Here is a 25,631-nt window from a genome sequence, read left to right on the forward strand (position 1 = left end):
CAATCTGGCTGCCGCATCAGGCTTATCTCCGCTTCGCGTTGCTGGACTGTCATTTTCGGTTCCAGGCCCTGCCATTCGGCCTCTCCACAGCACCGAGGGTGTTTACCAAGGTGATGGCGGAAATTATGATACTCCTCCGCAAGCAGGTTGTTAACATCACTCCATATCTGGACGATCTACTGATAAAGATATCGTCCAAGGAGAAGCTGCTGCAGTCCATTGTTCTCACAAAGCGACTCCTCCAGAGCCACGGTTGGTTTCTAAACTTTCCAAAGTCACATTTGGAACCAACCCAGAGATTGTCGTTTCTGGGAATGATCCTGGATACGGAAGTGCAGCAGGGGTTTCTTCCACAGGACAAGGCGTTGGTGATACAAACCATGGTCTGGGATGTCCTGAAGCCACCCCGGGTGTCAGTTCATCAATGCATTCGCCTATTGGGAAAGATGGTGGCCTTTTATGAGGCTTTCCAGTACAGGAGGTTACATGATCGGACCTTCCAGCTGGATCTCCTGGACAAGTGGTCGGGATCTCGCCTCCACATGCACCAGAGAATTCGTCTGTCGCCAAAGGCGAGGATTTCACTCCTCTGGTGGCTCCATTTGCCTTACCTCCTGGAAGGCCGCAGGTTCGGAATTCAGGACTGGGTCCTGCTAACAATGGATGCGAGCCTCAGGGGCTGGGAAGCGGTCACTCAAGGAGTAACCTTCCAAGGAAGGTGGTCAAGCCTGGAAGCCGGCCTGCCCATCAACATTCTGGAACTAAGAGCCGTCTACAACGGTCTTCTTCAGGCGGCCCCTCTTCTGAGACATCGGGCCATTCAAGTACAGTCGGACAACGTAACAACAGTGGCTTACATAAACCGACAGGGCGGAACGAAGAGCAGAGTGGCGATGTCGGAGGTGACAAGAATACTCCTCTGGACAGAAAAGCACGCGTTGGCGCTGTCAGCTATCTTCATTCCGGGAGTAGACAACTGGGAAGAAGACTTCCTCAGCAGACACGATCTCCATCCAGGAGAGTGGGGACTCCATCCGGAGGTGTTCAAGGAATAACAGATCTTTGGGGCTTACCCCAAATAGACATGATGGCCTCTCGTCTGGCATCTCGTCTCAACAAGAAGCTTCGGCGTTATTGTTCCAGGTCGAGGGACACACAGGCAGTGGCGGTGGACGCCCTGGTGTCTCCGTGGGTGTTCCAGTCAGTGTACGTGTTTCCTCTACTCCCACTCATCCCAAGAATCCTAAAGCTCATACGGAGAACAAGGGTTCAAGCGATCCTCATTGCCACAGACTGGCCAAGATGGGCTTGATACGCGGACTTTCTGAATCTACTGCAAGAAGATCAAAGGCCTCTTCCTCTTTGGGAGGACCTGCTGCAGCAGGGGCCTTTCGCCTATCAAGACTTACCGCGGCTACGTTTGACGGCATGGAAGTTGAGCACCAGATTCTTGCTCAGAAGGGCATTCCAAAGAAGGTTATTTTTACCATCATACAGGCTAGGAAAGGGGTAACGTCTAAACATTACCATAGTATTTGGAAGAAATATGTCTCTTGGTGTGAGTCCAAGAAGTTTCCTACGGTGGAGTTTCAACTAGGACGTTTCCTCCTCTTCCTGCAAGCAGGAGTGGATATGGGCCTCCGGTTGGGATCTGTGAAGGTCCAGATTTCGTCCCTATCCATTTTCTTTCAGAAACAATTGGCTGCCCTCCCTGAGGTTCAGACCTTTTTGAAGGGAGTACTGCATATCCAAACTCCCTATGTTCCGCCTACGGCGCCTTGGGACCTTAACGTGGTGTTGCAGTTTCTCCAGTCAGATTGGTTTGAGCCTCTACAGGAGGTAGAGCTCAAAAATTTTACTTGGAAGGCGGTCACTTTGTTGGCCTTAGCTTCTGCTAGACGTGTGTCCGAGCTGGGGGCTTTATCATGTAAAAGCCCTTACTTAATCTTCCACGAAGATAGACCTGAGCTCCGGACACGTCGGCAGTTTCTTCCGAAGGTTGTGTCGGCATTTCATATCAACCAACCTATTGTGGGGCCAGTGGCTACTGACTCCTCAATTATATCAAAGTCCTTGGATGTCGTAAGGGCTCTGAAGATATATGTGAAGAGTACTTCTCGTCACAGAAAGTCGGACTCTCTATTTGTCCAATATGATCCCAAGAAAATTGGGTGTCCTGCTTCTAAGCAGACGATCTCTCGCTGGATCAGATTCACTATCCAGCACGCTTATTCTACGGCAGGACTGCCGTGTCATCTGTTAAGGCCCACTCGACTCGTAAGGTGGGGTCTTCCTGGGCGGCTGCCCGGGGTGTCTCGGCAGTGCAACTTTGCCGAGCTGCAACTTAGTCTGAGTCGAACACGTTTGCAAAGTTTTACAAGTTCGATACTTTGGCCTCTGATAATCGGAAGTTCAGTCAATCAGTTCTGCAGGAGCCTCCGCACTCTCCCTCCCGTACTGGGAGCTTTGGTACATCCCCATGGTACTAATGTGGACCCCAGCATCCCCTAGGACGTAAGAGAAAATAGGATTTTGGTACCTACCAGTAAATCCTTTTCTCGTAGTCCGTAGAGGATGCTTGGCGCCCGCCCAGCGCTTCGTTTTCCTGCAAATGTTATTTGGTTCAGTACAACTTCGTTTAGTTGAGTACTGCATTGTTACTTAAGTAATGTCTCAGCTGTTGCTGAGTAGTTCAAGATAGTTGTCTTGACGTGCCTTGTATGTGTGAGCTGGTCTGAATCTCACCACTATCTGTGTTAAGTCCTTCTCTCGAAGTATGTCGTCTCCTCGGGCACAGTTTCTAGACTGAGTCTGGTAGGAGGGGCATAGAGGGATGAGCCAGCTCACACTCTAAAACTCTTAAAGTGCCAATGGCTCCTGGTGGACCCGTCTATACCCCATGGTACTAATGTGGACCCCAGCATCCTCTACGGACTATGAGAAAAGGATTTACCGGTAGGTACCAAAATCCTATTTTCTGGCTTGGATCATAGTCGGGATGACCTTTTCAGGAATCCCTCTCCTGGCTAGAATCAGCCGTTCTACTTCCATGCCATTAAACGTAGCCGTGGTAAGTCTTGATAGACGAATGGGCCCTGTTGCAGAAGATCCTCTCGAAGAGGCAGAGGCCACGGATCTTCAATTAGCATCTCTAGAAGATCTGCATACCAGGCCCTCCTTGGCCAGTCCAGAGCAATGAGGATTGCTTGGACCTTTTCCCTTTTTATTCTTTTTAGATTTCTTGGGATCACAGGAATGGGAGGAAACAAATACACCAGCTGGTAGACTCACAGAGTTGTCAGGGCGTCTACCGCTACTGCCTGTGGATCCCTCGACATGGAACAATACTGCTTGAGCTTCTTGAGTCGAGAGGCCTTCATGTCGATTTGAGGAGACCCCCACCGACGCGCTAACCGCCAGAACACCTTCCCAGTTGTCTACCCCTGGAATAAAGATCGCCGACAACGCCACATCGTGTCTTTCCGCCCAGGGGAGAATTCTTGACACCTCTGACATTGCGGCTATGCTTTTCATTCTGCTCTGTCGGTTTATGTACGTTACCGCCGTAACATTGTCCGACTGGACCCGAATGGCCTGGTTTTGAAGAAGAGATGAGACCTGCAGAAGGGCGTTGTAGCTAGCCCTTAGTTTCAATATGTTTATTGGATGGATGACTTCCTGACTTGACCATCTTCCCTGAAACTGCACCCCCTGGGTGACTGCTCCCGAACCTCTGAGGCTTGCGTCTGTGGTTAGCAGAATCCAATTCTGAATCCCGAACCTCTGACCCTCGAGTAGGTGAGAAGTATGTAATCACCACAGGAGGGAGATCCTGGCTTTTGGTGACAGATGGATCCTCTGGTGCATGTGAAGATGCAATCCGGACCATTTGTCCAACAGATCCAGCTGGAAGGGTCTCGCATGAAGGCGTATGCAGAGATATACTGTGATCCGGGTTGGCTTCAAGACGGCCCGAACCATCGACTGGATTACCATTGCCTTTTCCAAAGGAAGGAATACTTTCTGAGACTCTGTGTCCAGTACCATTCCCAGGAACTTGGTTCTAGGTGAGATTATGGCAGGTACAGAATCCACCCGTGATCCAGGAGTAGTCTGGTTGAGAGGGCAATGTTCTCCTACAGCTATTTATTGGACGGTGCCTTTATCAGAAGGTCGTCCAGGTAAGGAATTTCTTTTACTCCCTTTCTGTGGAGCAACATCATCATCTCCGACATCACTTTGATGAACACCCTCGGTGCCGTGGAGAGACCAAATGGCAGGGCCTGAAACTGGAAGTGGTAGTCCTGCAGTGCAAACTGTAAATAAGCCTGATAAGGCGGCCAGATCGGAATGTGAAGGAATGCATCCTTGACATTCAGAGACTCTAGGAATTCCCCCTCCTCCAGACCTGAGATTACCGCTCTCAACGACTCCATCTTGAATTTGAACACACGCAAGTACGGTTTCAATGACTTGAGGTTCAGAATCGGTCTTACCAAACCGTCCGGTTTCGGTACCACAAACAAGCTGGAATAATAACCCTTGTTGTGTGGATGAGATGGAACTGGAATAATGACTTGGGTCTGTAACAGTTTTTTAATGGCATCGTTTAAGTTTGCGCTCGCCTCTTGTGAAACTGGTAAGCCTGATTTGAAGAATCTGCAAGGTGGGAGCTCCTGGAACTCATGTCTTCCAGGCATCGCAGTCCACCTTCATGCTGTAGGTTTTGAGAAAACAGAGCCTTAGCCCTGTTCCTGTGAACCAGCATCCGCTGGTTTGCTTGGTTTACCTCTGGCGGCGGTAGAAGAACCGCTGGCCTTGCCCCTAAATTTAACAGTCCGAAGGGACTGTAGATTAGGTCCTGAGGAGGCCTTCCTTGCTGGCGGAGCTGCAGAAGGTAGGTATGGGGACTTAACCGCAGTAGCTCAGGAGATCCATTTGTCGAGTTCATCTCCAAATAAGGCCTCTCCTGTGAAAGGTAGGCCTTCCACTCCTTTCCTGGAGTCCGCGTCAGCAGTCCACTGACGTAGCCAACACTGCCATAGCTGTAGTGCATGCATTAAGCAAACCTATTTCTTTTGTGGCTTCCACAATAAAATTTGCAGAGTCTTGTATATATTGCAGGAGCAAAATAATTTCCTCTTGAGGTAAGGTGTCTAACCACTCAAGAAAATTACCTGACCATTTAGCAATGGCTCTTGTAATCCACCCACATGATATAGTGGGTCTCTGGGGCACCCCGGCAGCAGTATACAAAGATTTGAGTGTATTCTCAATATTGCGATCAGCCACATCTTTTAGGGAGGCTGCACCAGGCACAGGTAGTAAAATTTTACGTGAGAGCCTGGAGACTGATGCATCCACTATCGGTGGATTTTCCCATTTTTTCCTATCCTCAGGAGGAAAAGGAAAAAATGATAACAACTGCCTGGGAATTTGAAAATGTGAAATTTCTTATCTGGATTAACCCAAATAAATACCCTGTCTTCAAACAGGGAATTTAGTTCCTTTGACACAGGAAAAGTGGCTGAGGATTTTTCCTTAATATTAAAGTAAGATTCCCCATTCTCCTGTCACCTTATCAGAGATATTTAGAACTTCTCTTATATGAGAGCCCCTACACCCTGTGACAGAGTACCCTCCCCTACCTCTGTGTCCACTTCGCCTTCCTCCATTTCTGACCCTGCATCATCAGAGTCAGAATGTAGTATATGGGCCAAGGTACGTTTTTGCGGACAAATGGTAGAGGACTGAGAAGCTGGCCTGAGTACGGAGTCCTTTTGCATAAACTCAGCCATAGACTGTCTTAAGTATTGCGTTTCTTTCTCATTACGAGATAATTTAGTAGAGATGGTGGAAATAATTCCCCTAATGGAGTCCAGCCATGCTGGTTCAGCCCCACTAGCCTGGGAAGGGATACTACACTGAGTACACACTAGTGAACCCCCTGGAGAAGAGGACCACTGTGCCTTACATGAAACACACTCTTTGCCTGATAATACTGCAGTAGTGACAGCTCACACACAGGAAAAGGTTAAAAGCACAATTAACCCACAAAGAGGCCTTCCAGAGAGACACAGAGAGAGCATGGAACCAGCACTCGGCACCCTTATTGCTAATGCCAAGCTTAGCCGGGTCGTAGACTAAGTACCTAGATTAGGGACTTAGTACACTAGTAATCGCTCCCCCCCGTACTATGACCCCCTGGTACCGCTGAAGTAAACTGGAGGCTTCCGGAGGAGCTGCGCGTCCCTGTCAGTCAGCGTCTGTGTCAGCTGCAGTAGGAAAAATGGCGCTTGTGAGCTGCTGGGTCCGCTCATAGTGAAGCCCCGCCCCTTCAATGGCACGCGGTCTTCCCGCTCTTCTTTATACTGGCTATGTGTCTGGGTGCATAAAATGGAAACAGACTTCTTTTATGGCTTTGTTGCCAGTCTGGGTACTGTGTACACAACAGTGTACTTAGTCAGGAGACACAGTCCACCCCGCGTAGAAGCCGTGCCTCTCCGTACCCTCATGCCGCCATAATGGCCGGCGACCCGCTAACCGGGACGCCGGTTTAGTACTCACCACTCTACTTTCTTCCAGTCCTGCCTGAAAATAACAAACTTAGAAAATAAATGCAGAAAACTCTTCAGGAGCTTCCAGAGACGTGACCGGCTCTTCCGGGCACATTTTCTAAACTGAGTCTGGTAGAAGGGTCATAGAGGGAGGAGCCAGCAAACACAATAAAACTTCTATAGTGCCCATGGCTCCTAGTGGACCCGTCTATACCCATGGTACTAAATGGATTCCCAGTATCCCCTAGGACCTAAGAGAAAATTAGTTTATTCCATTTTGGAATAAGGCTGTAACATAACAAAATGTGGAAAAAGTGAAGCGCTGTGAATACTTTCCAGATGCACTGTATTTGCTGAATATTGCAGATGAATACAGTACAAGGCTATGGTAAGTTGTCTGGACTTATGTTATATGTTATTGATGCAGTTATGATCCCAGTGGTCAAAATACTGATGCTGGGATCTCAGCCGCCAGAATGCCGGTAGGGGGCCCAGGATTATTCCCACTTGTGGGTGTCCATGACACCCATAAAGTGGGAATAGAACCTGTGGCGAGCGCAGCGAGCCCACAAGGTGCTTCATTGCACTCGCCCCCCTGCCGGCATTCTGGCAGCCGGGATCCCAGCGTCTGTATACTGACCGCCGGGATACTGACCACCGGTCACTTGATCCGAACCCATAGGTTATACCTGTTGCTTATTGAATAACCGTGATGGCTGCGTTTTTTTGGGTGGAGATTGATAACGACTAAGGTTTATTTTGTATTTTAAAGAATATAATACAAAAAATAACTCTTATAGAAAAAAAAAAAGAATTAATTTTATTTAGTGCTGGACTTTGTGGACGCTGCTCTACTGGGTTATATGTGGGTTGCAAGGGCCTAAACATTAGAATTTCTCATAAGTACATTAGATCAGTCCCATGGTGCTTAAGTGCAAATTATTGTATTTGTTTATTTAATTTAGACCTGTTTCCTACAGCAACCTAAAGTAATTGCTTGTAAGGTATGTGAAAAATTCACATACTGTACTGTACTTCTATTGAGGACTGTAAAGTTATTTTGTAAAGGGGTTTAATTCTTATCCGTATGAAATCTTTGTGCTTCGATCTGGCAGTTTCTCATTTTATTTAGTTTTAATTTAAAAGCTTCCCTTGCACTTTTATACATCAGTGTTATTTGTCTTCTCTGTATACACCAGAATGCACTTAATGCATTTAGGAAAGCATGAATCTTCCTATCTACTTCTCGCTGCCAACACTTGGCACTACTATTTGGCTAATGAATCCTGCTCAGTACGTACATCTCCTGAATGTATATTAACCACACATGTAAATTTAATGCAGAAGTTTTATGTATGGTGGTATATTGTTGTGTATTAACATTACCGCAAGTAAGTGCCTTTTTTTTATATCTGTATTGACGTAAACTGTTCTTGGGTATAAATGCAACTTGCCTTGGTTTATTAAACAGACCCCACCCAATTGCGTCACTTGCTTTAAAGATATTGCACATGGAAATGTTTAATAGGATGTGTTTAAGCAAAGTACATCTACAGTGTATAAAAGGTTCTCGTTAATGGGAGAACACCGTTTATCTTTCTTTTTATGAAATTACAGTGATAAGACATACCTCCTGAGATTTAGGGTTGTTCAATGGGGTCACAACCACACCACCTGAAATTTGGGCATGGCTGAGTTACATTAGGGGTGTGTCCAAGCCGCACTGGTCATTTCCATGTCCCCTGGGATCTGGCTAGAGCTCATCCCTCTTCTTGAAAAACACCCTTGAATGAGCTGTGCGCACCATTGCTTCCTGTCCCTGGTGTGTGTGGTACTTGAGCAGACAAACAATGGTAAATGCTCAATCATTCCTGGAGATAATTATGTATCGGGTGCTGGAAAGGGGGAGGGGTGACAGACAGAGAGGGGGGGGGGGTTGCAAATCCCACCCCTTCATTTCCCTTCAGCACACTAAAAAATTACCTGTAACCATACATGAACCTATCTGGTAATAGAAATTCAGAGAATTAGTTTGCACATGTTTGCAAACACATGTTTAAGCTGCTGCACCACTTCACGGCTTCTCCGATGTCAGCAGTCCTAACACTACATGATAGCAGTGCCCACATAGGGCCATGTAATTTGTCACGGTAGGCCTCATGATAAAGGCTATTACTAAAACACAATTGGGGGTGGCACCTGGGTATCGGAGAAGCCGTGAAGTGGCGATCATTCTCTGTCTGTTTGTCTGTGACCCCTCCCCCATTCCAGCACCTGATACATAATTATCTCCAGGAATGATCGAGCATTTACCATTGTTTGTCTGCTTGCGTGCGAGAGGCATTTAATGGGAGCAGTATTTCGGAGGCATGCTGTTCCTTAATAGTGCCAATGGGAGATCCTGGTGGTGGCTTCTTGGTAAGTTAGCTCTCTGTGTGGATGTGTTTTAGTAATAGCCTTTATCATGAGGCCTACCGGACTGGTTGGATATGTGGAATGTTTTAAATGCAAATGTGAATTTATTGCACAAAAGGTTGGACAAAGCTGAGTCCAGGGAGTGTACAGGGAGTCAAACCCTGCCTTTCACTATGTCACAGGGACCTTCTGGGTCTCAAAAGCGCCCATTATCCCAAATAGTAGACACTGATACCGACACGGATTCTGACTCCAGTGTCGACTACGATGATGCAAAGTTGCAGCCAAAATTGGCGAAAAGTATTCATTATATGATCATTGCAATAAAAGAGGTGTTGCATATCACAGATGACCCCTCTGTCCCTGACACGAGGGTGCGCATGTATAAGGAAAAGAAACCTGAGGTAACCGTTCCCCCATCTCACGAGCTGAACGAATTATTTGAAAAGGCTTGGGAATCTCCAGACAAAAAGCTGCAGATTCCCAAAAGGATTCTTATGGCGTATCCGTTCCGGACTAAGGACAGGATAAGGTGGGAATCCTCCCCGAGGGTGGTTAAAGCGTTGACTCGTTTATCCAAAAAGGTAGTGCTGCCATCTCAGGATACGGCAACCCTCAAGGATCCTGCGGATCGCAGGCAGGAGACTACCTTGAAGTCTATTTACACATATAATTGTACCTTACTCAGACCGGCGATAGCGTCGGCTTGGGTTTGTAGCGCTGTAACAGCGTGGACAGATACCTTATCTGCTGATATAGATACGCTGGATAAGGAAACCATTTTATTGACCCTGGGTCATATTAAAGATGCTGTCCTGTATATGAGAGATGCTCAGAGAGACATTGGCCTACTGGGTTCCAGAGCCAACGCTATGGCGATTTCGGCTAGACGAGCCCTATGGACCCGACAATGGACGGGCGATGCCGACTCAAAGAGGCATATGGAGGTTTTACCTTACAAGGGTGAGGAATTGTTTGGGGAAGGTCTCACAGACCTTGTTTCTACGGCTACGGCAGGTAAATCAACTTTTTTGCCTTATGTTTCCTCACAGCCTAAGAAAACACCACATTATCAGATGCAGTCCTTTCGGTCGCATAAACCCAAGAGAGTGCGGGGATCTTCCTTTCTTGCCAGAGGTAAGGGCAAGGGGAAAAAGCTGCCAACCACAGCTCGTTCCCAGGAGCAGAAGTCCTCCCCGGCCTCTACAAAATCCACCGCATGACGCTGGGGCTCCGCTGAGGGAGTCCGCACCAGTGGGGGCACGTCTCCGACTTTTCAGCCACGTCTGGGTTCACTCACAGGTGGATCCCTGGGCAATATAAATTGTTTCCCAGGGTTGCACGCTGGAATTCGAAGAGGTGCCTCCTCGCCGTTTTTTCAAATCGGCCCTACCGGCTTCTTCCCCAGAGAGGGAGATAGTGTTAAATGCAATTCAAAACTTGTGTCTTCAGCAAGTGGTGGTCAAAGTCCCCCTGCTGCAGCAGGGGATGGGGTATTACTCAACCCTGTTTGTAGTCCCGAAACCGGACGGTTCGGTCAGGCCCATTTGGAATTTAAAATCCTTAAACCTATACTTAAAAAGGTTCAAGTTCAAGATGGAGTCGCTCAGAGCGGTCATCGCCAGCCTGGAAGGGGGGGATTATATGGTGTCCTTGGACATAAAGGATGCATACCTTCATGTTCCCATATATCCGCCTCATCAGGCGTTCCTGAGATTTGCTGTACAGGATTGTCATTACCAATTTCAGACGTTGCCGTTTGGGCTTTCCACGACCCCGAGAATTTTCACAAAGGTAATGGCGGAAATGATGGTGCTCCTGCGCAAGCAGGGTGTCACAATTATCCCGTACTTGGACGATCTCCTAATAAAAGCGAGATCGAGAGAACAGTTACTGAACAGCGTATCCCTCTCCCTGAGGGTGTTGCAACAGCACGGCTGGATTCTCAATATCCCGAAGTCACAGTTGGTTCCAACGACTCGTTTGCCTTTCTTAGGCATGGTTCTGGATACAGACCAGAAAAGGGTTTATCTTCCGACGGAAAAGGCCCAAGAACTCGTGTCTTTGGTCAAGGACCTATTGAAGCCAAAGAGGGTGTTGGTGCATCACTGCACTCAAGTTCTGGGAAAGATGGTGGCGACTTACGAGGCCATTCCATGCGGCAGGTTCCATGCGAGAACTTTTCAATGGGACCTTCTGGACAAGTGGTCCGGGTCTCATCTACAGATTCATCAGATGATCACCCTGTCCCCCAAGGCCAGGGTATCTCTCCTGTGGTGGCTGCAGAGTGCTCACCTTCTGGAGGGTCGCAGGTTCGGCATTCAGGACTGGGTTCTGGTAACCACGGACGCGAGCCTCCGGGGTTGGGGAGCAGTCACACAGGGGAGAAACTTCCAGGGTCTCTGGTCAAGCCAGGAGGCTTGTCTTCACATCAACGTACTGGAGTTGAGGGCCATATACAACGGCCTTCGTCAAGCGGAGTCTTTCCTTCGCGACCTACCGGTTCTGATTCAGTCAGACAACATCACCGCAGTGTGAACAAAAAGGGGTATTTCCCAGCGCAAAATAGGCAGAAGAATGAGTGACAAGAAATGTATAGTTTATCTACTTGTTTGAGAGTGTCCAGTAGAGTCACATACCTTGTGACGGGTGAGTCCAGGGTCCGCCGGCGGATATCCTGTACGAGCCGTTCTCAGCGCTGAGCGGCACAGTTCAGGATCGATGAGATCTGTGATCGACGCGTTTCGCCTTTGGTAAGGCTTCCTCAGGATTGCAGATCTAGAATCCCTTCTAGAATTCATAGAGCAATATCCATTTTTTCTTTGAAATCGATTAATTTATCATTCCTAGAGGACCTTTATTGATTTTTTCTCATGAAATTAATTTTATTGTATATTTTACATGAATTAGAATTTTTTATCAATAAATATCATAGATATACTATACATTTCTTGTCACTCATTCTTCTGCCTATTTTGCGCTGGGAAATACCCCTTTTTGTTCACACTTTCTGTATGTATAGTGGAATTAGGTAGTGATTCCACAATTTTCCATAGCAGCATTTGAAGTAGAAGTGGGTGTACTGTCTCCATTAGCGCAGTGTCAAAACCTTCTGTCCAACATCACCGCAGTGGCTGATGTAAACCGCCAAGGCGGAACAAAGAGCAGAGTGGCAATGGCAGAAGCCACCAGGATTCTTCGCTGGGCGGAAAATCATGTAAGCGCTCTGACAGCAGTTTTCAATCCGGGAGTGGACAACTGGGAAGCAGACTTCCTCAGCAGACACGATCTACATCCAGGAGAGTGGGGACTTCATTAGGAAGTCTTCACAGAGATTGCAAGTCAGTGGGGACTGCCTCAGATAGACATGATGGCGTCAAGCCTCAACAAAAAGCTACCGAGGTATTGCGCCAGGTCAAGGAACCCTCAGGCGGTAGCAGTGGACGCCCTGGTGACACCGTGGGTGTTCCAGTCGGTCTGTGTTTCCTCCTTTTCCTCTCATCTCCAAGATTTTGAGAATCATAAGACGAAGAGGAGTACAGACAATTCTCATTGTTCCAGATTGGCCTCGAAGGGCCTGGTATCCGAATCTGCAGGAAATGCTCACAGAAGATCCGTGGCCTCTTCCTCTCAGAGAGGACCTGTTACAACGGGGGTCCTGTCTATTTCAAGACTTACCGCGGCTGTGTTTGACGGCATGGCGGTTGAACGCTGGATCTTAGCGGAAAAGGGCATTCCGGATGAGGTCATTCCTACTCTGATAAAGGCTAGGAAGGACGTGACAGCAAAACATTATCACCGTATTTGGAGGAAGTATGTCTCTTGGTGTGAGTCCAGGAATGCTCCTCCGGAGGAATTCCATCTGGGCCGGTTCCTTCACTTCCTACAGATTCCATTAAGGTTCAGATTTCGGCCCTATCCATTTTCTTTCAGAAGGAATTGGCTTCTCTTCCGGAAGTACAGACTTTTGTGAAGGGAGTGCTGCATATCCAGCCTCCTTTTGTGCCTCCAGTGGCACCCTGGGACCTTAACGTGGTGTTACGTTTCCTTAAGTCTCACTGGTTTGAACCTCTTAAAACGGTGGAATTTAAGTATCTCACATGGAAAGTGGTCATGTTGTTGGCCTTGGCATCGGCAAGGCGAGTGTCGGAATTGGCGGCTTTATCTCACAAAAGCCCCTCTCTGGTTTTCCATGTGGATAGAGCAGAGTTGCGGACTCGTCCTCAATTTTTGCCCAAGGTGGTTTCATCTTTTCATATGAACCAACCTATTGTGGTGCCTGTGGCTACGCGGGACTTGGAGGATTCCGAATCCCTTGATGTGGTCAGGGCATTGAAAATTTATGTAGCCAGAACGGCTAGGGTGAGAAAAACAGAGGCTCTGTTTGTCCTGTATGCAGCCAACGAGGTTTGCGCCCCTGCTTCGAAGCAGACTATTGCTCGCTGGATCTGTAACACGATTCAGCAGGCTCATTCTACGGCTGGATTGCCGGTACCAAATTCGGTAAAGGTCCATTCCACTAAGAAGGTGGGCTCTTCTTGGGCGGCTGCCCGAGGGGTCTCGGCATTACAGCTTTGCCGAGCAGCGACTTGGTCGGGTTCAAACACCTTTGCAAAGTTCTACAAGTTTGATACCCTGGCTGATGAGGACCTTGTGTTTGCTCAATCGGTGCTGCAGAGTCATCCGCACTCTCCCGCCCGTTTTGTAGCTTTGGTATAATCCCCATGGTCCTTACGGAGTCCCCAGCATCCTCTAGGACGTAAGAGAAAATAAGATTTTAAACCTACCGGTAAATCTTTTTCTCCTAGTCCGTAGAGGATGCTGGGCGCCCGTCCCAGTGCGGACTACTTCTGCAAGACTTGTATATAGTTATTGCTTACATAAGGGTTATGTTATAGTTTTGATCAGTCTCGGGCTGATGCTGGTTTGTTTCATGCTCTTGACTGGTTGCGTATGTTCCAAGTTGTACGGTGTGGATGGTGTGGGCTGGTATGAATCTTGCCCTTAGATTAACAAAAATCCTTTCCTCGTACTGTCCGTCTCCTCTGGGCACAGTTCTCTAACTGAGGTCTGGAGGAGGGGCATAGAGGGAGGAGCCAGTGCACACCCATATCTAAAGTTCTTTTTAGTGCCCATGTCTCCTGCGGAGCCCGTCTATTCCCCATGGTCCTTACGGAGTCCCCAGCATCCTCTACGGACTAGGAGAAAAAGATTTACCGGTAGGCTTAAAATCTTATTTTATTTATATATATATATATATATATATATATATATAAATTCTTGTTGTGCATGAGAAGTAGAACTATTACTGGGACAGATACCTTACTGCAGTATTTTTGACCCTGCATTGCTTGTGTCCTTCTGTATCTGTCCTGCATTGTACTGGGTCTCCCACTCTTACTGAATGATTGAGCATCACTTTGATCCGTTGCCATACAGTCCTTGTACTACTGCAGGCATGGCTTGTGCTCACTGTGATGTGACCACACCCACTGCATTAGATGGCCACGCCCCCCAGTTGCGAGCTGGAATATGTACTGTATACTATTTTTTTTCTTCTTTTTATTCTTCATTAAAGCTGACAGGTATCCCATTACTAGTAATTACTAGTAATTAGTAATGTCCCTGTTATGACTGCTTAAGGGAGGGGTTTCTCTATCTTGCGTCACTGAGAAATAAGGTGGATAGTGGTAAGCAATGCAGAAGCTTTAATGGTAGATTTACTTAAACTTCTAAAATTAAAAGCGGTGATTCTAGTTATCATTTCTTTATTGCATCCTAAAAAATGAAAGACTGAATCTGATTGGTTGCTAAGAGCAACACCACCACCGCTTTTCATTTTTCTAAGCTTTAGTAAATCTGCCCCATAGGCTTGTAGTAACAGAATCACTCTGAATAGACTAGTGTTTACTGTGTAGGTTCATAGTGGTGCATGTAAGTAAATGTACCTCCGTAGAGGCTAATTGAAAATGACTTGCGGAAAATTAAAATGATGAGAACTCCCATCACATAGAGACATTTCTCCCTAGATTAAAGTAATTGTGCTATTTTTCATCTGCATGCGCCAAAGGATTGTGCTCAAGTGTAATCGCTTTCTTATATTGGGAGGGGGGGGAGCGTGATGTCATAGACTCTAGCCAAGACATCAAAACACAGCTGAGAATTGAAGCCTCTGAGGTATTGCCGGCTTCATATATTTAGGAGGATAAAATGCTTTTCAGTCAGGGTCGGGGTGATGGCAAGCAGAAAAAGCTGCCTGTTGTAAAATTAGCATGGAGGAAATAAGTACAGGCATAATTTATGCATGAACTGCTGAACTAGTGCAGCGCTTTCCGAGTGTAAGTGCACTGGTATTGTACTGTTGACGTTTAAAAATAGCACGGGTAAGTAGCTCTTGGCCTCTCAATGAGGCTGTGACTGTGAAAATGTTGCTAAGCTCGCCGGCTTCCTTTTTGGCCGGAATTTGCAGCTGAAAGCTGCCGGGATCCTCTGTGTGCTTCATACATTGCTCACGTCCTGCGTGTGTCTGCTTTCTGCACCCTCTCCCTCCTGGGATCCGTTCCTACTATTATTTATTGGGAGCGCTCCTTCCTTTTCTCCCTCTCTTTCTCCTTCAGCCGATATTTATTTATTTTGTTTGTAATTCAGAGAATTCACACCACATTAAGCATTTTCATTACCTAAAATAATTAGGTGATGGGAAAGGAGCAGCGCTCTAATTTGCTGTCCTTAAATAAAATTAATGCTCCTGTGATGCTGGCTTTGGACATTTTTCTTCCCCAATTACATTCTGGCCTCCCATCTATTATCTGTCCTGATATACGACTCAATTACTGGCGGCAAACTGCGGGCAGAGACTGTTACGGCAGAGCACTGGGAGAGAGGCACAGGGGTGATGGACGGAGGATTCAGGCAGGAACAAAGGGGAGAGACAAGCTCACAAAGACGCTGATACATGCACACCATTTACATTCGTTGTGTGTGTAATGATGTGAAATGATACCGTATACAATACAGAACCTGCTGCCTTTGGTGCTCTTGTCACACACACAAACGTCATCACAAAATGTTTATTTTTATTTACAGCGATTACTGTGAGGAGCTCTGCTAAAAGGTAACTTTTCTAATGTAACTGCCAGAAGTGTGGCAAAATCCAGCACAGGACAGTTGATAGTGTTCTCTTCAGTTTTACCTATTATTGGAGGTGTACAATACAAGATGGCGCCACTGGCGGGAGATGCCGATTAAGTGGAATACAAATAAGAATAAAAATCAATATGACCTATCCGTGCCATTTAACAGTAGCACCGTGATTTAACTAATAGTAAACTTGGGCGAGCTTATAGTTACACTTAAATGTTAAATGACCCCAAGTGTTGCTGATGATCAATCCCATACATGTTTTCATATACAGTAGCTATATAGATGCGACGGTGTTTGACATGATCCGCCACCTCCAGACTGCCTTAAACCTGCTCATTCCATATGGTAACTCTTGGAGTGGCAGCCTATGGCCTGACTTGCACACAGATGTGTTTTTTGCCGAATCCACATCTATATGCCAATGCCATAGCTGATCTCTATAAACTGAAACACCCACCTACAGCATCAAAGGTGCTAATCTGTCTTGGTGCGTCTTTAGACGCACCATCGGCCCTTGTGCCCATCCTATGACAGGTGCAGCTTCTGACTATGGCGTACTGTGTGGGTGGCTGCTCAGCGACACGCCTGCACCTCTCTAGCTTGCTTCCTGTTACCTCCCAGGAACACCTACTAAAATCCACATCCAAATTCTCATCTGATTGTTGCAGTGTGTACACAGCGCCCGGTCGCGATGAGATTATATTGTGCTGCAAATGTAGAGTGTACAGAGATCTTCCAACCAAAGTGTATATTAAAACGTCACCTCAACGATGTTTATGGACATTTATCGCTCAGATAGGGATGATATTTGAGTAGTGTGTACAGTGGAAATGTGACGTTTCCTGGATCCTTTCAGCTATCAGGAAAAAAAGTGGATCCTTAAGCTATCGGGTGTGTACCGAGCGTTAGGCAATACGTGCAAGCAATTTGGTCTAATGTCTTTTTCCCAAATAAGAGTATTACATAATAAATAATGATGTTCTCGACATTATTTGTATGGATTTTAGAAGCCTCCATGGGCGTTCCCGTCATTGGTCATGTGGCTTCCTACCTTTATGTGGTTTAAACCTCTCTCGATCTTCCTGGGGAGAGTTTAGAAAAAAAAACAATTCTTCTAAGGATTTTCTGGGTTCCAAAAAACACTATCCTTGTGTAGGGTCTGGAAGATAAATATCTATTTCTGATGCTCAATGTCCCCGCTACCCCTGCTCCTTACACAGCTTTAATTTAACCAAAATATGATAAAATTAGACTGTTTATATTAAAACTTCATCTGAGAGGCATTGATCCCTGCCTGTGAAAGTGATAGATGGCTAATAGAATATGACTCCTATTTATTCTTGGCCTAATGTTGTAGATGTTGAGAGCAAAGAACTGAATCTGATTATGGGAGCTTTGTGCTTCAATTGTCTGAGGTGGGGGCAGTGGTGGAACATTTGAGTTGCGGACTGAGGTGCAAAAATATGCTTTGGCCTCCCCACCTCCACCCTAGGACAAGGTCATAATATGCCACATGCATACCTCCCAACATTTCTGACAGGGAAAGAGGGACATTTGCAGTTTTGAAAAGGGGCATGGTCTATAAAAAAAAGGGGGCATGGCTTTGCGGGAGTGCCATTTTTGCCACTGAGGGGCCATGCCCCGCGCTGTGTGAGCTGCTGGCGTGCCCCCTCTGTCTCCAGTGAATAGACGCTGTGCGCATGCTAAGCAGAGCAGTGTCAGGAGCCTCACAACTGCACCACCCCCACCGTGGAACACTGCGGCCCGCGGGTTGGCAGCGGGACAGTCCCAAAAAAATGGGACTGTCCCATGAAAATTGGGACAGTTGGGAGCTATGCACATGGCAGCGGGTGACGGATGTACAGGCACACATTCCTGCACTGTGCAGGGAATTGGGGGGATGTACCTTGGCGGTGGCAGGAACATGCAGGCATCCTGAGCCTTTCTCAGATTGGTGCTCAGTCAGGCAGGCTCTTGCATCACCAGTTACACCTGCCATGAGCTGCCTCTAATTCACAGACAGGCAGTACACAGCAGCAATTGTCTGCCCTGATAGGTGGCAGGACTCCCCTATCAGTCTGGCTCAGATGGCTGACTGATGAAGCTGCACACACTAGGTCAGTGGCCCTGGGGCCCCTGTGGAGTGCACCTGCTGCACCAATACATATACTGTATATCTAGATAGATATATGTATTTTATACAAAATCAATGATTTAAGCAGTGGGTCCAGCTTTCTCAGTTCTGCGATCAGGCTACTCAAAATACAATTTAACGACTCAAATCTCTGTGTGCCATTCACTATAAATTATCGTTAGATATTTTATATTTTAAGGCTTACAGTAATTGTGTTGTAAAATAGAAAAAAAAAGAACTCTTGGTTTCTGCATCTTCCTCCTAAGTCACATCTCCCCTCACTCAATACTTGTATAGACCTTATAAATTAACCGTTCAAGAGTTTGTCACTGTGACATACTGTGCGTCATCGGATAATCCATAGGAGATCATTGCAACCGGTCAAGTATTTTTTATTAGCTTAGACCATTGTGGAAGCCCATTGTAGAGACACAGGCAATAAATCCTGTAACTGCAGCAATTTTTATTTGTTTTTTTCACTGCTAATCTGAGGTGTCCATCAGCGTCACTTGAAAAAAAAAAAAATCAGCGACTGACGTCTCTAACTCACAGTAATGATAAGGGACAGAAAAGGTCGGTGACTCCATGTGTCTTTAAGTTATCTATCCCTAAAGCTGTCATTATCTGTGTCAATATCCTTTGTACTGCTATCCCTGCCAGATGTGTAGTGTTGTGTGTGGATATGATATGATATGATATAAAAATAAAATATGTACATCACCCTTGTGCCGCCAAAACAACTCTGACCTGGACCTTGTGTCGCCAAAACATTTCTGACCTTGTGCCGCCAAAACAACTCTGACCTCTGAAGGTATCTTTTGGTATATGGCACCAAGATGTTAGCAGCAGATCCTTGAAGTCCTGTAATGTGGGACCACCATGGCTCGGATTTGTTTGTCCAGCACGTCCCACAGATGCTGGATTGGAGTGAGTGAGTGAGTGAGCGTCTAGGGTATTTGCAGGCAAAGTCAACACCTTGAACTCTTTGTCATGTAACTCAAATCATTCCTGAACAATTTTTGCAGTGTGGCAGGCCGCATTATCCTGCTTAAAGAGGACACTGCCATCAGGGAATACCATTACCATGAAGGGATGTACTTGGCCTGCAACAATTTTTATGTCCGTGGTACTTGTCAAAGTAATGTCCCAGTGAATGCCAGGACCCAAGGTTTTCCAGCGGAACATTGACCAGAGCATCACACTGCCTCAGCCAGCTTGCCTTCATTCCATAGTGCATCCTGGTTCCATCTTTTTCCAAGGTAACTAGGCACACACCCGGCCGTCCACCTGATGTACAGTAAAAGAAAAATATGATTCATCAGATCTGGCCATCCTCTTCCTTTGCTCAATGGTCCAGTTCTGACGCTCACGTGCCCAGTGTGCACCAGTCTGCGGCTACGCCCCCATCAGACTCGCTCAGATCCTTACGCTTGCCCATTTATTCTGCTTCCAGCACATCAACTTAAAGAACTGACTGTCCACTTGTTGCCTAATATATCCCAAGCATTGACAGGTGCCATTGTAACAAGAGAATCAATGTTATTCACTTCACCTGTCAGTGGTTTTAATGTTATGGCTGATCAGTGTGTATGTAGTATATGTACGTGTGTGTATGTAGTATGTGTGTGTATATATACATGCTTTACACAAAGTCATGGAATCGAGCAGTGGAAATTAGATTTTACCCTCTGTATGGGCCTGACTTGCTCTCATGGATGGCCTAGTATTCCACTAGGATGAGCTATAGTCTGTGACTGAGGAAAGAAAAGACAGTGATAAGCCGTCAGACCTTCAACATAAGATATGGGAAGGTTGCATTAAAAAATAGATCATGCAATCTCCACATTAATAGTAGAATGGAGCACAGTGACCAGGATGAGACCTTTCTAACAAGTCAGATTCTCCGATCTCTGCCCTGTTGGAGCTGTCCCATTCAACCATAAGTGCAGTTATTGTAAGATGCTAACACCTAGGAGCAAAAAAATCTGCTCAAGGTCGAAGCATTAAGCTACACAAGCTCACTGACTGTGGCCACCGAATGCTGATATGCACAGAACATAAAAATGTCCTTGGTTGTTCCAAATTTACTCTAGATTCAATGTTCGCACAAGATATTTTGTTAGGAGCTCTATGGATTGGATTACTATAGTGCACTTAGATCACCATGGGCAATGCCAAGTGTCAACTGTAGTGGAATAAAGAACACCTTCTCTAGAGTGATGAATTACACTGTACAATTAAGTGGTCTGACAAATGGGTTTGGGGTATGCCGGGATAATGGTTTCTGCCAACTGTACAGCTTGGTGGCGGAGCAGTAATAGTCTGGGGCTCTTAGTCATGGTTTGAACTGGGCCCTGTCGCTCCACTGTAGGGAAATCTTAATGCTGCAGCGAAGCTCTTTCATCTTTCAATGTGACAATGCCATTGTGCATAAAGCAAGGTCCATCCCCAAATTTTTGGGACTTTGGTGTGGAAGGAATGTATTGTTCCAGCACAGAGCATTGACTTTAAACTCACTGAAGTCATTCGGAATGCTGACTGCGAACCAGGTCTTATCTGCCCATCAGCAATGCCCGACATCACTAATGTTGTTGCGTTGGGATGGATGCAATGCCTAAAGCCATGTTCCAAACTTTAGTGAAAAGCCTTCCCAGTGGAGTGTAGACTTTATTTTAGCAAAGTGGGGCCCAACACCATATTAGAGAGAGGTTAAAAAGGCGCATATGGGTGTGATGTTAGGCTGTCCACATGCATTTGATTATGTATTGTAAGCTAACTTACTTGTACTTCATAGACCATTCCAGTGGTCTGATACTTCTCCATAAAGGTTAAGTGCAGCATCTTGTTGGACCCAGGGCCATTTGGGATTGCTGTTCTGTGCACGAAATCTGATGATGAGAGCTGATGAAATGAACATCAAACACATACACACAATAGGAAACATGAATACAGTTCATTAATGTCTCTCTAGATCTGTTGGCAAACACCCCTGTTTTCTGTGTTTTTTGAGAAGATAATTTACAGCAAGCATTATTTTCCTGTATCACAGGTTTTGATGGTAACCCAGCTATTGGATACCTAAAAAGCGAAGCATGGCATGCCAGCCTTTAGTGTCTGCATGCATTTATTAGATGGCATAGTCCATGTATTCCTGATGAATTGTTTCATTGTTAATAAAGTTTTATTGTTTACTTTTGGTGAAAAAAAGTTGATTATTCGCAAAATGGAAGCTTTAAGCAGATCAGGGACCAATGACTGCTGGTATGTTGCTTAGATGTTTGGAATAGAATTTGATATGGCTCTGTTGTGCATCCTGCACATTATGGGGTGATATATTGAGCAGTGAAAAGGGTGGAGACGTGGACCAGTGGAGATGTTGCCCATAGCAACCAATTGGCTTTAAGGTTGCATTTATCAGGTACATTCTATAAAATGATTGGTTGCTGTGGGCAACTTCTCAATCGGTCCACTGCTTGATACATCAACTCTTTTCGGGGTTCAGATAGGTAAGGATCTATTACACTATTCTTATTATATCTGTCTTGGAGTATGGCATACATCTGAGCCACTGTATACCGTACATCAGTGGTCTTATTTTATGCAGTCAACACCTAAAATATATTGTAGAATTCTATGTAAACTGGTGCTATATGCTAACCTGTGTTAAAAAGCAATATAAGCGAGCCACGATATGCTTTACGCCACATATTGTTGTGCTTAATATGCGACATTATACCAATTCCTTTGCAACAAAAATACCTGTCCTGACTCCTAAGTGCCTGGTGCACTATAAGCAACTTTGTATGTGACTATGATGCAAATAAGATGCAACACTTAGGGGGTCTATTTACTAAGCCTTCGAGAGAGAGAAAGTACCAGCCAATCAGCTCCTCACTGCCATGTCACAGGCTGGGTTTGAAAAATGACAGTTAGGAGCTGGTTGGCTGGTACTTTATCTCCGTGTAAGGATTAGGAAATAGGCCCTTTAGTACGAAAGTCCGGTAATCGCACCATACTACTGTATCTCTCGGTATGTATGTGCATACAGTAGAGGCGTGTTGTCGGGACACTGGAGTCTCTATACAGGCCATTGAAGGTGATAGTTGTAACAGAGCTCATTATTACAAGGGAGAAAGACTTTTACTGAAGAGGCTACAGGAATACCTCATTATTTCTGACATTGTCTATCCAAGGATGCTTAAGGGAAGAAAGATCAGCATCTGATCCTTAATTCTGTATTATATCTGTCTACCGCAATTCAACACTTATTAGTGCTCCGTGATCTTCTCTGCACACAGAACAGCATGGGATTAACAGCAACAGCTCTGTGCTAAGAAGATGACTGAATACAGTTCACCCTAAAAATGAGAAATGAAACATATTATTTACTTACAAGGTTGTCACCTATTCTCACTGTGGGTGAAGCTTTCTACCAGTCTGCGGAACTCGGAAGCCTTAGTTGTATGCAAGTGAAACTACTAGTGTATTAATAGCGCCTTTTAACCACAAATGTAAAATATAACCATCTAAGTGCTGCCCCCTCATTTTTTTTAATGTGTTTAGCAACTTGTGCTGTAGTTCAGGAGGCTATGGGAAATATCACTCATGAACTTACTTCAACTTTATGATTCCATAGACAGCAATAGCAACATTATTGTTGAAGATGACAGATGAAGTGTACAAATAAAAATCGCTTTTGGGAATCAAGTGTTTTAGCCTTGGAGAGAGATAAAGTGGATGGAGATAGCGTACCAGTCAATCGGCTCCTAACTGCCATGTTACAGGCTGTGTTTGAAAAATGACAGTTAGTATCTGATTGGTTGATACTTTGGGTTAAATATATTATGTGGCGTTATAGGGGAGAAGTGGTAGCAGCGCACGTTATGTTCACTGATATCGCTTCTCTCCCCATATATGAAAGAGGAGATGTGTGGCTATGCTCCCATGTCATTATCGGTGCTGCTATCGTTAAAATAGTGTGCCGATGTGCCACGCAATGTATGAGTGGTCAGTGGTACTGACCGTTCTGACAGCTGCAGTTGTCGTTACATCATCACCACAGCAGGGACAGCACAGCCCCTGGCTGCCAGGCTTCACAGGAGATCTTGCGATGCTAGCGAGATCTCGCATATGCCCAGTGGAGCCGGCTGGGAGCAGAGACACACTGGACCCTAGGCTGATGCACTGTGAGGCCCTGGCGGGGATCGCCAGAAGGGGGAGTTTTCACTCCCACACACCGGCACCCGAGATGTTCATACATCTCATCACTATTGGTTCCTGCTTCGCCTCAGTAAGGAGACAAAGCAGGAAGCGTTCTAGCGGCACGATCCTTGTGGTTATAATACACCTACCCCTTTATCTCTCTCCAAGGCTTAGTACATAGACCCCTATACATTGTTTTTTGGGGGAGGGGGGGACTGTTCTTGAGCAATGTATTGTTTAAGCTATACTTTCCATCACTTATAGATAAAACTGGAGACAATCCCACATTCAATCTTTTCCCACTATTTTTATGCCAACAGGTACTTGGGCGATGGGCGGTTTCACCTGGAGTCTGTAATGATTGCCAACCCAGACACAAAAGCGTTCAGGTATGGTGGTGGTTACATTTAATTATAAGGTGCCACAAGTGGTTCAGCACACATTAGAACAATGCAGGGTCCGGGCTGTTTTTAGCCACATTACGGCAAGCAAGAGTCCCCATTTCCCACATTACGGCAGGCAAGAGTCCCCATTTCACACGTTACGGCAGGCAAGAGTCCCCATTTTACACATTATGGCAGGCAAGAGTTCCCATTTTATACATTTCGGCAGCCAAGAGTCCCCATTTCACATGTTACGGCAGGCAAGAGTCCCCATTTTACACATTATGGCAGGCAAGAGTCCCCATTTTATACATTACAGCAGGCAAAAGTCTCCATTTTATACATTACGGCAGGCAAGAGTCCCCATTTCACATATTACGGCAGGCAAGAGTCCCCATTTTACACATCACGGCAGGCAAGAGTCCCCATTTTATACATCACGGCAGGCAAGAGTCCCCATTTACCACATCACGCCACGCAGGAGTCCCCATTTTACACATCACTGCACGCAGGAGTCCCCATTTTACACATCACGGCACGCAAGAGTCCCCATTTTACACATCACGGCACGCAAGAGTCCCCATTTCACACATTACGGCAGGCAGGAGTCCCCATTTTATACATTACGGCAGGCAAGAGTACATTACGGCACGCAAGAGTCCCCATTTCATACATTACGGCAGGCAAGAGTCCCCATTTTACACATTACGGCAGGCAAGAGTCGCCATTTTATACATTACGGCAGGCAAGAGTCCCCATTTTATACATTACGGCAGGCAAGAGTCCCCATTTTATACATTACGGCAGGCAAGAGCCCCCATTCCACACATTACGGCAGGCAAGAGTCCCCATTTCACACATTACGGCAGGCAAGAGTCCCCATTTTATACATTACGGCAGGCAAGAGTCTTACAATTTATTATCCTATTTAGAGACTGCAGATCATATTGCTGTGTACAGATGTGTCCTCAATCAGATTTGCTGCAATGCGTTCGCATCGCAGCTCCCGTTTCCCGGCACGGCGTATCATAGCGTAGCTTACTATCACAGAAGCGATCACATTGTGGGCGCAGACGATTGCAGGCAGCAGGGCACTCGATGCCCTACAGTACATGGGGACGAGGTAGATTTTCAATACAATGGGTTGCATCCGCCACACTGTATGCAGCGCCACACCAGGATGCTATTTAAGGCAAAGCCTGTAAGTACAGTATATAAAGCATTTCTCTGACGTCCTAGTGGATGCTGGGAACTCCGTAAGGACCATGGGGAATAGACGGGCTCCGCAGGAGACTGGGCACTCTAAAAGAAAGATTAGGTACTATCTGGTGTGCACTGGCTCCTCCCTCTATGCCCCTCCTCCAGACCTCAGTTAGAATCTGTGCCCGGCCAGAGCTGGATGCACCTAGTGGGCTCTCCTGAGCTTGCTAGAAAAGAAAGTATTTGTTAGGTTTTTTATTTTCAGTGAGATCTTCTGGCATCAGACTCACTGCTACGTGGGACTGAGGAGAGAGAATCAAACCTACCTGCTTGCAGCTAGCTTGTGCTTCTTAGGCTACTGGACACCACTAGCTCCAGAGGGTTCGAACACAGGGCCTGACCTCGATCGTCCGTTCCCGGAGCCGCGCCGTCGTCCCCCTTGCAGAGCCAGAAGACAGAAGAGAATGACGAAAACGGCGGCTGAAGACTCCTGTCTTCATTAAGGTAGCGCACAGCACTGCAGCTGTGCGCCATTGCTCCCACAGCACACCACACACTCCGGTCACTGTAGGGTGCAGGGCGCTGGGGGGGGGGGGG

The 25,631-nt window shown here is 46.3% G+C and overlaps 1 protein-coding gene across 2 annotated transcripts in view; it reads left to right on the forward strand.

Moving 5' to 3' along the window:
* DPH1 (diphthamide biosynthesis 1) overlaps positions 1-25,631 on the forward strand; it is a 552,655-nt gene that overhangs the window by 467,690 nt on the left and 59,334 nt on the right. The window contains exon 7 of one of the 2 annotated variants that reach the window (XM_063956120.1): positions 23,772-23,840. The exons of the other annotated variant lie outside the window; for it this stretch is intronic. Coding sequence (XP_063812190.1) covers positions 23,772-23,840 — 69 coding nt within the window. The remainder of the gene's footprint in view (positions 1-23,771; positions 23,841-25,631) is intronic. 2 annotated transcript variants of the gene reach the window in all.

This window comes from Pseudophryne corroboree, chromosome 2 (assembly GCF_028390025.1).
Source record: "Pseudophryne corroboree isolate aPseCor3 chromosome 2, aPseCor3.hap2, whole genome shotgun sequence".
Taxonomy (NCBI): Eukaryota; Metazoa; Chordata; class Amphibia; order Anura; family Myobatrachidae; genus Pseudophryne; species Pseudophryne corroboree.